Source organism: Eumetopias jubatus, unplaced genomic scaffold (assembly GCF_037043125.1).
Source record: "Eumetopias jubatus isolate StellerSeaLion01/CBP00866 unplaced genomic scaffold, mEumJub1_p1.0 scaffold_11, whole genome shotgun sequence".
Taxonomy (NCBI): domain Eukaryota; kingdom Metazoa; phylum Chordata; class Mammalia; order Carnivora; family Otariidae; genus Eumetopias; species Eumetopias jubatus.
In genome coordinates, this window is record NW_028274817.1 from 74,626,993 (window position 1) to 74,646,984 (window position 19,992).

Below are 19,992 nucleotides of genomic sequence, written 5' to 3' on the forward strand. Positions count from 1 at the left end.
TGTGTATTCTGCTGTTTTATGATGGAATGTTCTGGATATATCTGTTAAGGCCATCTGGTCCAGTGTGTCATTCAAAGCCATTGTTTTCTTCTTTATATTCTGTTTAGAGGATCTGTCCATCAATGTAAGTGAGGTGTTAAAGTCCCCTACTATTATTGTGTTATTATCAATTAGTGCCTTTATGTTTTGTTATTAAGTTTTGTGTATTTATGTGCTCCCATGTTGGGTGCATCGTGGGTTTTTTTAAGTTTTTTTTAATTTAAGTTCAATTAATTAACATATAATGTATCATTTGTTTCAGAGGTAGAGGTCAATGATTCATCAGTCTTATATAATACCCAGTGCTCATTACATCGCATGCCTTCTTTAATGTTTATCACCCAGTTATCCCATCTCCCTACCCCATTCCCCTCCAGCAACTCTCATTTTGTTTCCTATGATTAAGAGTCTCTTATGGTTTGTCTCCCTCTCTGATTTCATCTTGTTTTATTTTTTCATAAGTGTTTACATTTGTTATATCCTCTTACTGAATCATCCCCTTAATTATGATATAGTGCCCTTCTTTATCTCTTGTTACAGTCTTTGTTTCAAAGTCCAGTTTGTCCAATATAAGTATTGCTATTTCAGCTTTCTTTTGACATCCATTTTTATGGTAATGTTTCTCCATCCCCTCACTTTCAGGCTTCAGGTGTCTTTATGTGTAAAATGAGTCTTTTGGAGGTAGCATGTAAATGGGTCATGTTTTTGTTTTTGTTTTTGTTTTATCCATTCTGTCACCCTAGGTCTTTTGATTGGAGTATTTAGTCCATTTACTTTCAAGATAATTATTGATATATGTGTATTTATTATCATTTTGTTATTTGTTCTGTGGTTGTTTCTGAAGATTTTTCTCTCATTCTTGTATTTCTCTCTTTCATGGTTTGCTGATTTTCTTTGGTGATATATTTGGCTTACTTTCTCTCTATTTTTTCCATATTTATTAATGATTTTTGATATATGGTTACCATTAGGTTTGTATATAACCTCTTCTGCATATAGCAGTATAATATGTTGATGGTTGTCTAAGTTTGAACCCATTTTTTACTCCTCTCCTCCCCACATTTTAGGTATATGTTGTCATATTTTACATCCTTTTATTTTGTGAGATCATTGATTTTTTTTTACAGAGATATTCATTTTTACTGCTCTTGTGTTTCCTACCTTCATACTGTCGCTTTTGGTTTCTCCTTTTGCTCAAAAAGTCTTAAATATTTCTTGCAGGGCTGCTTTAGTGGTCATGAACTCCTTTCATTCTTTTTTAAGATTTTATTTATTTATTTGAGAGAAAGGGAGAGAGCATGAGCAGTGGGAGGGGCAGAGGGAGAGGCAGACTCCCCACTGTGCAGGGAGCCCCAAGTGGGGCTTGATCCCAGGACCCCGGGATCATGACCTGAGTCAAAGGCACACACTTATACTGAGCCACCCAGGTGCCACCCCCCCAATTTAGTTCTTATTTTCCTGGAAAATACTTTATCTCTCCTTCTATTTTGCATGATAGCCTTCCTGGATAAAATATTCTTGGCTGCAGATTTTTGCCATCAGCACTGTGAATATATCATGCCATGCACACTCTGGCTTGGAAAGTTTCTGCTGAAAAATCCCTTCTTAGCCTTATGGTTTTTCCTTTGTATGTTATTTTCTTGTTTTGTCTTGCTTTAATTTTTTTTCTTTATCAGTATATTTTGCCAATTTAATTACAGTATGTGTTGGTGTCAATCTGCTCTGGTTGATTTTGTTGGGGGTTCTCTGTGCCTCCTGGATGTGAAAATGTTTCCTTCCCTGGAGCAGAGAAGTTTTCAGCAATTATTTTTTTTCAAATAAATTTTCTTCCCTCTTTTCTCCTTTTCTTCTGGGACTTCTATAATACGAATGTTATTGTTTGATGGAGACACAGAGTTTCCTAAGTCTATTCTCATTTTGTGTAATTCTTTTCTCTCTCTGGCTCAGCTTGATTAATTTCCATTACCATTTCTTCTGTCAATTCATTCCTCTCCTTCTTCCAGCCTGGTATTCATTCTACCAAACATGTTTCTACTGTCATTTACTGAGCGCTTTAACTCTGCTATGTTATTCCTGATCTGTGTTAAGTTCTCACTCATGTCTTCCACTATTGATCTCAAGTCCAGTGAGTATCCTTCTGATCATTGCTTTAAGTATTTCATCATACATATTATTTACATCTGTTTTGCTTAAACCCCTGGCCATGGCTTTGTCCTATTCTTTCATTTGGGATAAATTCCCATCTCCTCTTTTTGTCCCAGTCTCTGTGCCTGTTTCTGTGTGTTTTATATGTCTCCTGTTCTTGAGAGTAATGGCCTTATTAAGAACAGGTCCTGTAGTCCCCTGCCATGTAGTGTCCCCTGTTCTCCAGGGCCTGGAGAGTGTCTCCAATGTGTGCTGCATGTGCTCTGCTTTTTGTCCTGGCCAATTTTTCCTTCAGGCCTTTCATTTGCAGAGGCTCTTTTTGCCTGTTGTGGGCAGTGTTTGGCCCCTGGCTTTAATGTGGCATGTTTTAATTAGATGTGTTTTGTTCTCTTGTGAAATGAGACCTGTTTCCACTGTCACCAAGACTCTGCAAATCTCCCAAGTCATGAGATGCAGTGTGAACAGTGTTTTGGGCTTGTCTTCTGGGGGAAGAGGGCTCACAAAACTGGGACAGAGGCAGGCAAGAATGGGAAAAACAGTTCCACCAGAGCACAAGGAAGTGGGGCTTAGTGCAAGCAAGTTAGGTATCAGGTGTTGGCACTTTGCTGGTTCCCACAGGTGGCCCTGTACTTATGCTGAGGGTCCAGGGAGGGAAATGGTGCCAGCCAGTTCCTTTTTTCCCTGGAGGGGTCTCTCTGGGATGTGCTTTGAGATGACTAAATAACTTACCCACTGTGTGCCAGAGGCATTCTTCAAATAGCTATTTCCATATTGTGTGTCCATGGGTTGTTTGCCTGCCTTCTCTCCACAAGCAGCACAATGCCCTGTGGGCTCCATCCCAGCCAAGCCTGCTGACCTTTAAAACTCCAGATGTTAAGCCACATGGATTGCCAGAAGTCACAAAATTCAGTCCCTCTCATTTTACAAGCCAATTGGTATACGGATGCATTTTCCTTGTGCATGCCCCTGTGGGTTAGTCTATCACCCTTCTCTGCAACCAAAGATCCCACCCCACTACGGTTGCCAGGAAACATTTCTCTGCCAATCCTCCTTTCCACACTTTCTTCCTTCTTCAATGTGACCTCTTCTCTACCTTTGATTGTGGAGTTTGTTCTGTTGGTCTTAGGGTCAATTCCTTGGGTATTTACAATTATTTTATAGTTATCTAGTTTTATTCATGGGGCAAGGCATGCCTAGGCTCCTTCTACTCTACCATTTTCCAACCTCATGTTGCTCTGCTACAGCCAAGTCTACTTCTCACATGGCTCCCCACCCGCCTGTTTGCCATTTATATAACATTGTTATTTGTTAACTGCTGTTTGCCATTTATATAACATTGTTATTTCAAAAATGGCAAATTTTGAGAAATGGATAATAATATTATACTAGCCTAAAACTACAAAAATCTATTACCTTACTCTTCTGGAGGTCAGATAGAAGTCCAAAATGGATTTCATTGGGCTTAAACCAAGGTGTCAGCAGGGCTGCATTCATTGTAGAAATTCTAAGGGAGAATGCATTCCCTTGTCCTTCCCAGTTTATAGAAGCCACTTGCATTCCTCACCTTGTGGCTCCTTTCTTCATCTTCAAAACCAGCAGCACAGCATATTCAATTCTTTCTGACTACACTGTGACAACCTGGATGATATAGCATCATCTCCCTGCCTTAAAATCCTTAATCATATCCCCAAGTCCCTTTTGCCACATAAGGTGATATATCCACAGATTCCATGGATTAGTATGTGGACATCTTTGGGGATGGGGTGAGCATTATTCTGCCTACTACATTTATCTTCCTGGAAGCAGAAGTCTACCTTTAAAAAAAAATTGCACACATATAGCCCCACATATAGAGCATACAAAAGCAGACATCCTCTGATTGTTGTTGGAAGGAACCAAGAGTTCAGTTCCTTTTCTCCCCAAAGCAACATTTAGGACTACCATAAGCAGAAATTCCTAAGGCTCCCTCTTACACTGATATTCTATGGCCCTAGAACGCTATTTGCTACCTTAGAATTGAAGCTCGGTATGTATCTCCTCTTTTCAGTGAATGTCTGTCTTTCCCTAGGCCCTGGTAGGAATGGTAGAGAGAAGGTATAGTGCAGTGGTTAAGAACATAGGCTGATGAACTAAATTTCCTGTGTCCACGTCCTGGCTGTAATACTTCTATCTCTGTGACCTTGAACAAATTAATTATTCTTGTTGGGCCTCACTTTCTCCATCTGTAAATGGGGAAATAGTATGTCCTCAACTCATAAAATTACAAATGAAAAAGAAATAACCAATACCACAGAAACACAAATAATTACAAGAGAATATTGAGAAAAATTACATGCTGAGAAATTGGACAAACAAGAAGAAATAGATGAATTCAAAACTGAAGCTAGGAGAAATAGAAATTTTGAATAGACTGATTACCAGCAGGAGATTGAATCAGGAATCAAAAAAACTAATGAACAGAAGTCCAGGATCAGATGGCTTCACAGGTGAAATCTATCACACATTTAAAGAAGAGTACTGGAAGTCTTAGCCACAGCAATTAGACAACAAAAAGAAATAAAAGGAATCTAAATTGCTAAGGACAAAGTAAAACTGCCACTATCTGCAGATTACATGACACTATATAGAAAACTCAAAAGACTTCACTAAAAAGCTACTAAAACTGATCAACGAATTCAGTAAAGTCACAGGATACAAAATCAATGTGCAGAAATCTGTTGCATTTCTATATACTAATAATGAAGCAGCAGAAAGAGAAATTAAGAGAACAATCCCATTTACAATTGCATCAAAAATAATAAGATACTTAGGAATAAACCTAACCAAAGAGGTGAAAGACCTATGCTCCGAAAACTATAAAACACCGATGAAAGAAATTTAAGATGACACAAAGAAATGAAAGACATTCCATGCTCATGGATTGGAAGAACAAATATTGTTAAGATGTCCATACTACCCAAAGCAATCTACACACTTAATGCAATCCCTATCAAAATGCTGTTGCATTTTTCACAGAACTAGAACAAACCATCCTAAAATCTGTATGGAACCACAAAAGATCCCAGATTGCAAAAGCAACTTTTAAGAAGAAAAGAAAAGCTGGAGGTATCACAATTCCAGACTTCAAGTTATATTACAAAGCTGTAGTAATCAAAATAATATGGTACTGGCACAAAAATAGACACACAGATCAATGTAACAGGATAGAAAACCCATAAAGGAACCCACAACTATATGTTCAATTAATTTTTGAGAAAGCAGGAAAGAATATCTAGTGGGAAAAAGACAGTGTCTTCAACAAATGGTGCTAGGAAAACTGGTCAGCTACATGCAAAAGAATGAAACTGGACCACTTTCTTACACCATACACAAAAATAAATTCAAAGTGCATTAAAGATCTAAATATGAGAACTGAAACCATAAAAATTCCAGAAGAGGGCACAGGCAGTAATGTCTCTGATATTGGCCCTAGCAACATTTTTTCTAGATATGTCTTCTGAGATTAGGGAAATAAAAGCAAAAATTAACTACTGGGACTACATCAAAATAAAAAGCTTCTGCACAGTGAAGGAAACAATCCACAAAACTAAAAGGCAACCTACTGACTGGGAGAAGATATTTGCAAATGGCATATCTGATAAAGGGTTAGTATCCAAAACATATAAAGAACTTATATAAATTAACACCCCAAAAAACAAATAACCCAATTAAAAACTGAGCACAAGAAATGAACAGACATTTCTCCAAAGAAGATAACCAGATCACCAACAGACATATGAAATGATGCTTAACATCACTCATCATCAGGGAAATGCAAATCAAAACTACAATGAAATACCACCTCACATTTGTCAGAATAACTAAAATCAAAAACACAAGAAACAACAAGTGTTGGCAAAGATGTAGAGAAAACGGAACCCTCTTGCACTGTTGGTGAGAATGCAAACTGGTGAAGCCACTGTGGAAAACATCATGGAGGTTCTTCAAAAAGTTAAAAATAGTACCACCCTACGATCCAGCAATAGCACTACTAGGTATTTACCCCCCAAAAATGCAAGGACACTGATACAAAGGGATCCTTACACCCCTATGTTTATAGCAGCATTATTTACAGTAGCCAAATTATGGAAGTAGCCCAAGCATCCATTGATAGATGAATGGATAAAGAAGTGGTATACACACACACACACACACACACACACACACACACACACACACACACACACACACACACACACACACACTGGAATATTATTCAGCCATAAAAAGGAATGAAATCTTGCCATTCTCAATGACATGGATGGAGCTAGTGAGTATAATGCTAAGTGAAATAAGTCAGTCAGACAAAGATAAATGCCATATGATTTCACTCATGTGTGGAATTTAATAAATAAAACAAATAAGCAAAGGAAAGATATAGAGAGATAGAGAGGCAAACCAAGAAATAGACTCTTAGCTATAGAGACCATACTGATGGTTACCAGAGGGGAGGTGGTGGAGGGATGGGTGAAATGGGGGATGTGATAAGGAGCACACTTGCTGTGCTGAGCACTGGGAGATGTATGGAATTGTTGAATCACTGTATTGTACACCTGAAACTAATATAACACTACATGTTAACTATACTGAAATTAAAATAAAATTAAAAAAATAGTGTTAAAAAATAGTATGTCTTCAGAGCAGTGGTTCCCAAGTCTGTCTACACATTGAAATCATCAAATGTACTGATGTCTGTATTCTACTACTACAGATTGTAATTTGATCTGAGGATGTGGTCTAGGCTTTTCAACCTTTAAAATTCCAATGTTCAAACAAGTTCAGGTGCCCTGGCTCAAAGGTTTGTTGTGAAGAATTTAAAGCTCACAGAATACCTAGTTTACTTTCCCTGCAAGTGTTGGTTCACCAAGAAGGGGACTGGTAAGTGAGATAATGTGTCAGGTTCAAGACAGCCTAGAAATCTTATCTGGGTCTCAGTTTCCTCATCTGGAAAACTGGAATAACCCCATTTAGGCTACAAAATTGACATGTTTTGTAAGCCATAAAGTACTTCCCAACAGCTTTTGTACATACTCCATCTCACTTCACACTCCACTCCTCACTGCCTTTTACAACAGGGCTCAAGGTAATTTTTCTGACCTTCACTGGTACTGCAAAAAGTGAGGGTAGTAGGAAGTTGGCAAGCCTGGAAGATTTCCTGACAAGAAGGCAGTACAAGGCCTAACTATCCCAGGAGGAATCTAGAGATACAAACCATTCCTCACAAGCAACCCAAAGTCCCAAGTGTAAGTGAGCCCCAGAGCATCACATGGTCAATGCAGGGCCCACTACACTGGAAAAATTGGCCTGGAGCTGTGGAAAGGGCATAGGTGATTAAGACAGTCCTATGCCCTTGGGCAGTTATTCTTTTTTTTTCAATTCCATTGGCCCCTCTCTAAAATGAGGATGGTCATATCCACTTTCTATAGGACTGAAATGAGGATGAAATAAGACCAAGGATTGGAAGGTGGTCTACAGAATGGAAATTACAGTGTAGTATCTTATAGCCACCCACTCACACCACAACAAAAAATCAAATAACAGAGAAGTCTTCCTAAATTTTATTGGCACTGAAATAGAACATGGGTTGAGCATAAACCCCTCCAAAAACAATTTTTAAAAACCCCAAAAATACACACAAAAAAACTGAATACAAAATATAACCTTTCTCCCCAGCCTCCCTGTGGGTGCGTTATTGCCCTTAAGGCAGCTAGATTGCCCCACAATTCCAAGTTTGAATTTAGCCAATATAGGGCCTATCACCAAGAGACTGTCAATATAATTCACAGCAATGCACATAAGACTCCCCAAGTCAGGCAGGATGGAGTCAGGGAGGGATTGAAGCCAAGGGCTTTGGGCTAGGAGCACTGCATGGAGGAACAGTTTGACCCTTTGGGGACTTAACTCTGGGGAGAAGAGAAAATAAAAAGAACAATAAAACCAAATACCAAGTGCTTTAAGAATGAACTGTATGACCTATAGTGACAGGTGACATCACTAATACTGAAAGCTTCTTACAATAATGTTTCTGGCAAAATACTTTATAATATAGTATATGCTTCCCAGGTGTGGGGATGGTAAGGAAATGAGGCCAAAATGATCCTGCCTCAAAACTAATATCTTCTAAGGGTGCATTAGCAAGAAACACAGAAATCAATATTGAATTAGATGCCACTAGAATATATAATACTGGTAGGAAAAAAAAGAGCACACATGAAACAAAGAGGAGGAGGTTGCTCCTGTGTTGAGAGAAAGGGGTTAGAGTGTAGAAGGGACCAGGCCAGAGCCCCCAACAGCTCTCTGAAGCTCAGTGTGAACTTTTCCCCCCATTGGCAAGAGTCCTGGATAGGGCTGGCTAGGTTTTGGGGTAACCATCCCTACTATTCTAGCTGGAGGGAATTTGGGGATTAGAATGAGGAGAGGCAGGTCCCAAGAAGGGAGGAACCCAGAATAATAGTAAGGGATACCTCTGCCCATAGAGCTCACTTGAAATAAGCCTAGGCTCCCATAAGGCATTGGGGGAAGATCTTCTAAACAGCCTTGCCTGAATAGAATGGCCAATAGCCTTATAAGATGTTGGTGAAGTCTCTTAAAAGTACTGTCTCCTCCAATCTCACTGTGGAGAAAAACCGAATTCCTGAACTCAGGGACAAGACTTGTAAGAATTTTGTAACAGGTCCATTCTGGGAGGTATAGAGAAGAATGACTGAACATCTTTTTCGTTTCCAATCATTATGAAGCCTAAATAACTCTAGAAGAAATGGACATAGGAAGGTCTAATCCTTGGTCGGTTTGATACCCTAGAGCATATACCCAGAGCCCTGCCTCCTTCTGTAAACCTTGTGATGCTCCAGTTCTGCAAATCACAGGACCCTGAAAAGGAAGGCAGTTGTGGAGCAGGGATGGGGGCTAGTTTTCAACCTACACCATGCTTAAGTCCTACAGAACAGTAAATGTGGGGGTATTTCCCCAGTCAAGTGGGAAGTGTCTCTGAGCTTCAGAAGTGGTCTCTTCTAGTAATCTAGATTAAAATGGGAGAGGGAAAAGAGGGTCCAATTGGCGCCATAGTGGGCCATTTATTTGCCCAAGGAAGTGAGTGAGGGCTGAGGGGCTAGGTTTGGTCCCATAGGGGCACTGAAGGCTTGGCATGACTCCAGGGCTGCTCTAGTTAGTAGCTTCAGCACAGTGTGAGTTAGGCAAGAGTATAGGAGTGTGGGGGCAAGGAAGAAGGGAGGAGGGGTCCCTAGAGGCTGGGTGACCATTACATGGACTCAAATTCATCAATACGCTGCTTGGTATTGCCCTGCCGGATTTGACGCAGGGTCTTGTATTTGTCTCGGCCAAGTCGCATGTTCTCAGCATGGATCATGTCATTGGCAGTCTTCTTGGACTCATCGCGGGCATTGGCCAGTTCTGAAGTGAGGGCCTGTGAGGGTTTAAGAGGATGAGAGGTTAATGGTTTGCTCTCACTTTATCCCCTTATTTAACCAGATTCATCAGATTCATTCTTTCTCTCTCTCTCTCTCTCTCTCTCTCTCTCTCGCTGCACACACACATACCCCCTCACTGCTCTCTTTCTGCACACAAACACATACACCTATTTTTGAGGGCCATTTTCAGTCCTGTTGGGAATGCGGTGGGGCAAGAACAAAACAAAAAACCCCACAAACTTAGGGGACCAATGGCAGGTATTCTCTGAGAGTAGAACAATGTATCAAAGATTCAGGTAGACATTGGGTCAGGGTATTTTCTGAATATAAGAGATAAATGGAGTGTGGGGCAAAAAACAAAAGGAAGAGGTGGCCCAAGTTCTGATTGATAAGTGATGGGTGCCTATCCTTAAACTCTCATTAGAGAAAGGCTCAGACTCTCATACTCCACTGAGACAGGCTCCTCTACCTAACCCCATGATGATCTAGGGAATGCACATGGTATCTTTGACCCTTTGGCCCTGCCAGGATACCTTCAGGTGCTTCTGCACACGCTCATTCTTCTCTGCCTCAGTGGTACGTTCCTCCTCACTTCGATCCTTGGCCATGGCATCAGCCCGCAGGTCAGCACTGGCCTCTGCCCCATTCTCATCCTGCTCATCCTGCTCATTCTCCGCCGGCTCAGCTACATGAGGTGTACTCATAGCAGTCTTCAGCTCAGCACGGGTCTTCTCCAAGTCTTCTTGTACCATCTGAGCCTGTCCAGTAACAGAGGGCAAGAAGAACCAGCAGTCAGATCAGGCTAACTTGTGGCATCCTACAAGTGCATAGAATGGCTCAGCAGGAGGCAGGCACCAGGTAGGCCAAGTCACTTTTTCTGCCTTTAGTTTCTGCACCTGTACAATAGGAACAATTTACCAACTTCCCTGGTGTACTGGAGAGTTCTGGGAAGTATTTGAGAAAGCCTCGAGCTCCTTCTCCCGTGATGCCTGCTGTCAAGGAAGGATGGAAGGAGTAAGGAGCCCAAATCTGAGGAATCTAAGGTATCCTCTTTCATAATGTTTTTACTCTGGGCATTGTGTCTCACCTTCTGCTGCCATTCCACAGCCTCACTTTCCTTCTTCTGTCGGGCCATCTCCAGCTGGGAGATTCGAGCTGTCAACTCTGCCATTTCCAAGGCCTATGGATAAATTGGAAGCTTGTGAGAGCTGAGCCTTCTGGTCCTCAGGACCTAGGTATCTTCAACCCCAGTTCCCCTGGGGAACCGATAGGAAACTTTCTGTTCTACTTGCTTGCTGTCCTGGAGGCTCTTTTTACCACACCTCCTCCAGGAAGCCTGGAAGACCACTCCTATTCTCAGATCTCCTATTCTTATTAACTCCAAATCATTTCGTTAGAAGTCAGAGATCCACTCCTAGACTACAGACCTCCTGAACACAAACATGTCATTTCTCTCTTCCTCATCTCTCTCTCTTTCTCTTTCTCTCTCCCCCCCTTCCCTCTCTCCCTCTCCCTCTCTTTCTCTTGTGCATGCACTGTTGCCCACTGCATATTTAGGGCCTTTGTAAAGATTTGGAAATCATCATGTCACTGCCTGAAGTGCCAGACTCTTTCCTGTTTTCCTAGAATGCTCCACTAAGACTTCTCTCAGGACAAGTATAGGAAAGACACTATAGTGTCACAAGGCAATCTGAACAAGGGAAAAAACTTAGGCACACCCTCACACCTTGGACACATCTATCTCCTAGAGGAAGCTTTCCCCTGCTAATTAGGTCTTAGTTCCTGCATTCACATTCCAAACAGTAGAAGGAAAGAACATACATCAAGGAATTTGGGACACAGGTTCTTAGCTTTTGAGTGACAGAAGTAAATGAAAGTAAGGATGCTCACCCTCTTCCCCTGAAAAGTGCACAGACACATAGTTTTACATACAATTTTAGTGAACAAATCCTTCAAAGAGAGGCAAAAATGGGTTCTCATCCTTACTTAGCCACACTGTGTGATCTTTGACAAGTCTCTTAAACCTCCCTGAGTCCTAATTTCCTTATCTGGGCATAGTATCCCATGTGGGTTAATCCCGTAGGATTATTGGGAGAGGAAATAAGAAAGTGAGGGGAAAGGAAAAGTTGCTAGCATAGCTTTTAACACACAGTAGGTAGTCAATTAAGTGTCAATTCCTTTGCTTCTTTCCTCCCTCCCTTTCCTTTGTTAGGTCATCAGCTCAGATCCCCAAGGGCTAAGAAAGTAGAATAAAAGTAAGGGTTAGGGAAGACTGCAAAGCTTTCTGGGCCACATCAGTGACTTTGCAGCTTGCTTCTGAATAAGCTATCTGCTGGGGGCCTGTTGACTGGCACCCTGCTGGAAGGAGCCAGCCCTGCAGGCAGGGGCAACTGTGAACAGGTAGACAGACAGGGAAGAAAATTCAGGTACCACAATCCTAGTCCATTTTGTAGCTTTACCAGCTGTTCCTGAGTCTTCTTCTGATCCCGGGAGGCCTGCAACAGGGCTTCCTTGGCCTCTTCTGCTTCTTGACGCTCTTTGGCCAGTTTTTCAGCCTCGCTCTGGGCACGCTTCCGCTCCTGTTCAAGCTCCAGAGCCCTGCGGGTCTGTTCTTCTAGTTCTGGAAAGAAAAGAAGGGGGAAAGGTGGTGAAACATGCAGACATGGAAGGAACACCTAGTTTCCTTCCTGGAAATGCTTCACCCCACGGCACAGCTGGCAGAAAGCTCTGGGTACTCTTCCTTTTGCCCCAACTTTCATCTATCTGTAGCCACATATGGATTATATAGCCTGAGTCTGCAGCTCAAGCAGGAAAACCCAGTCTCCAAGGTGACTGACTCTAAGCCTCACCCTGTTGAGCCTTCTTAGTCTGTTCCTCAATTTGCTTCAGCCTCTCCATCAGTTCCTCCTTTTCCCGTTCAATCTTCTCCTTCTCCTTTTCTGCCATCTCACGCTTCTTCTTCTCATTTTCCAGCAAAGCACTAAGAGAAAGGGATGGAATAGGTCACATGGAAAGGCCCTAAGGCTCCCTGGCCCTGGATCCTCAGCCCCTACCCATCCAACATACTTAGAGCCTGTCAGTTGGGACCACGCTTCTGTATCTCCACATCCTGTCCTTACATCATAGCCCCACATGGGTCAGTACACTCAGGACCCTGTCATTTGTCCCAGAGTCATGAGATCCAACCTGAATTCCCAGCTCTACTACTCGCCAGTGGGTAACCAGTGGGTAAACTTAGCTATGTCACTTCTTTGCTCTTGTTCTCAGTACCCCTATCTGTAAAATGGTCTGATAAGTCCTGCCCTGTCTACTGTGCTTCAATCCCAGCCATCTGGGTATCAGTCCTTAGGCTTAACTCTGCAGGCCCTCTGAAGCCCAGCTCTAGGCTCTTTTTTTCCATAATTTGTTGCAAATCTAGAACAACTATTCACTTTTTCTTGCCCCGATACCTCTTCCAGGAGGTTGCCTTTTCACCCTAGGTTAGGTGTCTTTTCTTTCTCTGGGCCCTCAGAATACTTGGCCTATCCTTCTCCCCATCCCTCTTCTTTATTATTTTTCTCCACAGCACTTCCTTACCATTTCACATACTGTATAATTTGCTTATTTGTTCTGTCTCTTTCCACTAGAATGTCAGCTTCCTGATAGCAGGGATTTTTGTCTGTTTTATATTTCACTGCTCAATAAATATTTATTGAGTAAAAAAAATGATACAGCATTTGTACCTTGAACAGTTATGTGTATATTATTTTTCCTCTTTCTCCAACCAGACTGTGAAGTCCTTGAGGGCAAGGTTCCTGCCAGTTCTGGCTCTGTAAACTGTCCCCAATCTCAGTAAAATTTTTCTGAATAAGTAAGAACTTTGGGTGTCTAACTTCTCAAACATGGACTCCTTTTCTAGCCTACTAGATTTAGAAGCCTCCTGAGGTTCCAAACTCTTTATGACAGTACCTACTAGTACCTACTAGAACAGGGCTCTCAAACCTTAATGTGCAGAGGAAACACCTGAGATCTTATTTTTTAAATAACTTATTGAGGTGAAATTCACATAATAGTAACCACTATAAAGCAAACAATTTGGTGGCATTTTAGTACATTCACAATGTTGTACATTCACCACCTCTATCTAGTTCCAAAACATTTTCATCACTCCAAAGCAAAACCACATACTCATTAAGTGAGTTTCTTCCTATCTCTCCTCCCCATAACCCCTAATAACCACCAACCTGCATTCTGCCTCTACACATTTATCTATTTTGGATATTTCATATAAATGGAATCATATGGTATATGAAATTTTGTATCTGGTTTCTTTAACTTAGCATAATGTTATAGAGGTTCATTCACATTGTAATATGTATCAGTACTTCATTCCTTTTAATGGCTGAATAATATTCCATTGTATGGCTATACAATGTGTTTATCCATTCATCTGTTGGACATTTGGGCTGTTTTTACCTTATGGCTATTGTAAATAGCACTGCTATGAACACTTGTGTACATGTACTGTTTTTAATTATATTGAATATAGACCTAGGAGTGGAATTGTGGGATCATATGGTAATTCTATGTTTAACTTTTTAAGAAACCACCAAATATTTTCCATAGTAGCTGAAACATTTCCACCAGCAATGTACATGAGTTCCAATTTTTCCACATCCTTGACAATAGCTATTATTTTCTGTATTTATTTATTATATCCATATTCGTGAGTTATCAAGTGATATCTCACTGTAGTTCAGATTTGCATTTCCCTGATGACTAGGGATGTTTTCACATGCCTGCTGGCCATTCGCATAACTTCTTTGGAGAACTGATCATCTAGGATCTTAAGAAGCAGATTCTGAATCAGCAGGTCTGGAGCAGGGTGTCAGATTCTGCCTTTCTAATAAGTTCCCAAGTTGCTGTTGCTGAGCCTTGCTACACTTTCAGTAGCAAGGGGGTTACACGGCATAAGGGCTTCATAAGGAAAATTCTGTTGGCTCTTCCCAATTCCACTCAGAAATCCCCATAGAGTCCATGTTTAAATGTGCATGGAGCCTTCTGCTAATGCCACTACGCTGGTCAGATAGCCCGGAGCAACCCAGAGTCTATCTAGAAGAGCAATGGCATGAGGGTCAGAGACAATGTGGAACTATGAAATACCCCTCCCTCCTCTGAGTCTCTGAAATCCTAGGCTTCTGATGCCTGCTTCTTGGGGAAGGGGATGCCTGAGACTTAATGGAGGAGGTGATAACCCTGTACAGCTCTCTCTCCCCCCATCCAGGATGGTTTCATGTCTTTCCTTTATCAATCTTGACACTTTTGAGAAGCTTCTTTGCCCTAGCCTCTGCCTCCACTCCAGTTCCACAGAACCTACCGTTCCATCTGTTTCTGGTGCTTCTCCTCCCGGGCCTGTGCCTTCATCTGCTGTACCTCAATGGTGTCAGGCTTGCGACGGCGCATGTATAGCTCATGGTTCCCCATGCACAGGGCCAAGATACGCTTGTTAATCCGCAGCCGGGGAGCATAGAAGACAAAGTCCTGGTGGGAAACCAACAATCAAAATGAGATTGGAGGGACAGATGAAGGTGAACTTCTGTCTTTTGAAAGCACTGGAAGGGTTATTTAGCCCAGTTTTCTCATGTTACAGATAGGAAGATTAATTATCAGAGTGGTGAAGTGAGTTGCCCATGGTAACACAGCAGACTAGTGGCAAACCTGGGACTAGAACCCAGGCTTCTTGACTCTGAAACCAGTGCTCTTTCCACCAAACCACAATTTCTTTCAACCTTTGCTTGTGAAAGCATCACATCCTAAAATATCCTCAATCTAATTGAAAGATAGGAACTCAATCTATCTGCTAATTAGGGATCCTGTTAAATCTCAGGGGCCTCTCTTAGAGGCCCAATAATCCCTGCATAATACACTGGTATATACAGTATGGGGGGCAGGACTGTTTCTGTAACCTCCTAAAAGCATATCCTAGGCATAGCCCCTTAAATCATTTTTGGAATAAGGCAAGTTGTAAATATATACATAAATACATAAATCTGAACATTGATTGTCCTGGCTGTCATTTTTAAAAATAAGCCCTTGATCTCAGCTGGCTTTGTTACTTACCTTTTTCCAACAAAAGTTGAACACAGCAGCAATTAAAAAAAAGAAAAAGAAAAACCACACACACACACAAGAAAATCTAGTTTGTTTGTTACTATAAATACCATTGGACCAAGGTTACCAACTCATTGGCTAACCACCAGTTCCTCTGCCATGGAACCCAAACTACTACTGTTTCATATGGCTTAGTGTACAGCGGACGGAGCACAGGCTCTAGAGGTCAAATAATGTATATATAAACCCCAGATTTATCATTTTTAGCTGTGTGATCTTGGGCAAATCACCCCAATTCTTTGAACCTTAATTTCCACAATTATAAAACAGGTATGCTACTACCTACCTGACAATGTTGTTGAGGGTTAAACAAGATAACATATATATATAGTGCCTAGCAGCAGAAGTTCAGAGACCTTATAGCTCTATAGGAGCTTATAGGAGAAGAACTGTTGAGGCTTCATGAGAAGGGTCTGTCTCAGCATGGCCTTTGACCCTTGTTGGACATGAGGTACACCAAAAGACAAGACCCTTTTCTGTTTTCTGTCCTACTCTCAATCACCAGCTTTCCAGTCTTATCAACCACAGGCAACTGAGTAGGTGAAAAGTGTGGTGAGCATGTTAGAGGAATGACTGGACCCAAACCCCTTTTGTTCTTGGGTTGCTCTGGAGATAAGTCTTGAGCGGACAGCAGCAAAGTTATACCAAAAAGCAAGTTTGGAAGATCATCTTTGGATCTGGACTTCTGACTTTGTCTTTTCTGCACAATTAAAAATAAATCAAGTACATGAACAATTTCACTTTCTGGAGCCTAGAGGCTTTAAAAAATAAGATGCACTCTCTGTTTCCACCCCACAGCATCAGAGCAGCAGAAGACAGTGGTGGAGAGGCAGTACTTAGACTGCCTGTGGCTCTCCCTCATCTCTGCTTCTCCTAACATACAGGTAGCAGGGTGGGACCAGCTACAGGATGTCCCTGGTCATGTCCTGTCATCAATATCCCCTTCCACTGCCAATCTCCTTTTGTGCCTCCTATTTCCAGTCCCTGCACACACACACACACACAAAAAGCCAGAAAAATGAGAGAAAGATACAATAACCTGATTGCTCCTAGCATTATCCAGGTCTTGGCAAGTACCTGTCTTGTTCAGTAGGAGGAATCACTTACCGGGGCTTTTTTGTCAATGGGCTTGATGACAAATTTCTTGTCATTGAAAGAAATATTTCTGATTTCACTCCAGGGAAAGCCTATCTTGGGAGTCAGTCTGTAGAGAACAAGAACATTAGGACAAGGGAAAGACAGGAAGGACACAGAGGGTCGATGGTGTGCCCTCTGTACCCAACTTCTTCCTTAAGGAGGTAGATTCATTGTCAGCTCAGCCAGTGTTATCACATGCCACCAAGTCAGTTGCCAGCATTGAGGGTGCAAAAAGGACCTCCTGATACCACAACCAACTTATTATTTCTTGTCCCAAACTCTGAGGTTTGTTTTATTGTATTTTTTGTTGAGGCATGGACCTTGTAAAAATCTCTCACAAGAATCTCCAGCCCTATTTTACTGGGACTCTTTCACCCAAGGTTGTAATAGTTGGGGAGAATGTAAACAATGAGCTCCAAGATTTAGAAGTTACATGGAACAATCATTTATTACATCCATCCTCACCAAGAGCAGACCAAGGGAAAAAAAATAAGTGAGAGAAGTCTGTAGAAAGAGGGAATATAGGCCAAAAAGCATTTAATCATCATATGGGAGTAGGATTAATTACAAATCCTGACAAGGCAGGTGCTAGGCTAATGCTGTCCAATAGAAATATGAGATTTTAAATTTTCTAATAGCCACATGAAAATAAGTAAAAAAAGGAAACAGATGGGAGTAACTATAATAACAGTTCATTTAACCCAGTACATCCAAAAGACTATCATTTGAACATGTAAATTAATATTTAAAAAATATCAGTGAGACATTCATCATTCTGTTTTTCATACTAAGTCTTCAAAGGCTTGTGTATAGTTTACACTTACAGCATATCTCAATTTAAGAGTAGCCACATTTCAAGAGCTTAATAGCCACATGTGGCCAGCGACTACCATAATGGATGGTCAATGCAAGATTTTAGAGGCCTGAGAGGTTATGCAATCATTTGGGCTGATCTAACTAGGTAGAAAAAGGTGGGACCCAGGTAGGACCCAGAGGTACAGTCCTACTTCATGATGAGCCCTAGGTGTAAGAGTGGCCCAAATAAACTAAGATAACTCTAAGCTATACCTGTCATTCTGCTCATAGATGTTGAGACCTAGGGCATCCACTCCCAGCCACAACTCTGAGCCTTTCTTGTTCTTGATGCTGAAGTAGTTCACACCATACATCTCCAGGTCCTGGGCAATCTTCAGATATTCTAGAACAGCATCCTCCCTAAATAACAGATTTGGGAGGGGGGGTTATAGAGGGAAACCTGTGAATCAGACCCAGGGGGATAGCCTACCTACTCTGCACTTCTGACAAGAATCTTGCCATTAGGGGAGGGAAAGGGGATAGAAGGTGAGCAGATGATGGAAAATAGAGCACAACATGACTTTTGTCAAACAAAACTTGCTAACAGGAGCCGAAGATCTGAGGTTCCCAAGGGTAACAAGGGTGGGCTGACCCTCGCTGGCCTCTGGCATGTTAGCTGCAATAAAGCCTCTTATGTTCTTAGCAGAGCCCAGATGGTGTGGTGATGGCAAAATGATAAGATTTGATCCTCAACTAGACAACACCAAATGATCTGCCATGTTTAGAGAGCTCCTTTCACATTTCTTTCTTGGGGAGGAGTCCCTGGTACTCTAGAAGCTCCCTAGGGATCCTGAGGTTCCTTTTGTTTCTTTATGGTCAAAACTCTTTGGGCTATCAGTTGCCATCATTCAAAAAAATACAGCTTTATAATGATCCTTAATTGCCTTCTATCTCTAATTTCCCCTATAAATTGCATTCCTGTCCCTTTCTCTCCAACATCCTCTAGTGCCCCTAGTCCTTTGCCTCTTTCCACCAGAACCTCTCTCATTCTCCTTGAAAAAGCAGTAGAACCCACAGTTGCTAGGGTGATCTTACCTGAGCATGCCCCGGTGCTCCTCATGCCACACCTGGATCCGCTCCTCCCACTGGTCCTTGTTGAGTTTATGCTGCTCTAGGACCCTGGAAAGACAACAGATAGTAGTTTCAAGCACAAAACCCAAATGCAGGAATAAAGGGAAGCCCACTTAGCTCTCTGCCAGGTTGATGCAAAGAAGATATGAAATCAGCCCACTGAGATCATACTGGAAGTAGACTGAAATTATAGCAGGAGGTATTAATTAGACATAGGGAACTGCATGAGAGGTAGGAGAGACACAAGAATGGGTGGAAAATAAAGACAGTGGAAACACCTTCCTTTGTAGTTTTAACCAGAAAATCCAATAATATGCTATGATTTCCAAGTAGGGCAGTAATGTATCAAGAGTCTATGCTGACTTGAGGGGCTAAGAGTAGAGATGGGCCTCATGGAGGAGGCATGACTCTCTCTCTTAGATCCTTATGGAACAAATGATTTGTGTTTATGAGAAAATTGCTCAGAGATGAGATTACAGCCTACAGCTAAAGAACAGAGAACTGAGCCCAAATGGCTTTAGAAGAAACCAACAGGCTCAACCTCCCAGATCTACTAGATCATAAGCAAGAGTTGTTTTAAATATGCCATCTCAGACATCAAAGCAGTGACTCAGGTAGAGTTCCAGGGCACAGCCATTATCCATAATACCTCCAGTTAAGTTGTACATATGCCACAGCTCCAATAGGACTGAGGATCCCAGAATGAAGAACATTTCCTTCCATCCAAAACCTCATGAAAATGGCCACTGGATGCAGTAGGGAAAAACCCAGGGTTAAAAATTCAAAAGACTGGGGGTTCCAGGTCTGGCTCTGCCTCAAACGAGCTGTGGGAGATCTGGCAAGTCAGAGTGAGCACTCTGCTCTATTTCCCTAGCCAGGAAATAAGGATAATGCTTGCCTTATTCGTTTTGTGTGTTGTTGTGATGCTAAAACAAAAATGAGTGTTTGAGAGCTTTCAGCTTTGAAGTTCATAAAAGCAGAAAGCTCTGTACACTGGTTATTGATATTAAAATACTGTTGGAGCTCCCCCACATCCCTGGCTTGGGTATTTCTCTCTCCCTCCTGTGAACCTCTGATACAAGAGGTCTAAATCAGTGAAAAGGATTGAAAAAAATGGAACCAGGGTGGG

The 19,992-nt window shown here is 41.7% G+C and overlaps 1 protein-coding gene across 1 annotated transcript in view; it reads right to left on the reverse strand.

The window, feature by feature from the left end:
* Positions 1–7,766: 7,766 nt before the first annotated feature.
* The window catches only part of MSN (moesin), a 66,516-nt gene continuing 54,290 nt past the window's right edge, over positions 7,767–19,992 (reverse strand). Inside the window, exons 5-13 of the mRNA XM_028126590.2 lie at positions 18,828–18,911; positions 18,006–18,152; positions 16,908–17,004; positions 15,007–15,170; positions 12,500–12,630; positions 12,110–12,270; positions 10,738–10,830; positions 10,184–10,408; positions 7,767–9,646 (exon numbers count right to left, since the gene is read on the reverse strand). Coding sequence (XP_027982391.1) covers positions 9,482–9,646; positions 10,184–10,408; positions 10,738–10,830; positions 12,110–12,270; positions 12,500–12,630; positions 15,007–15,170; positions 16,908–17,004; positions 18,006–18,152; positions 18,828–18,911 — 1,267 coding nt within the window. The 3' untranslated portion in view covers positions 7,767–9,481. The remainder of the gene's footprint in view (positions 9,647–10,183; positions 10,409–10,737; positions 10,831–12,109; positions 12,271–12,499; positions 12,631–15,006; positions 15,171–16,907; positions 17,005–18,005; positions 18,153–18,827; positions 18,912–19,992) is intronic.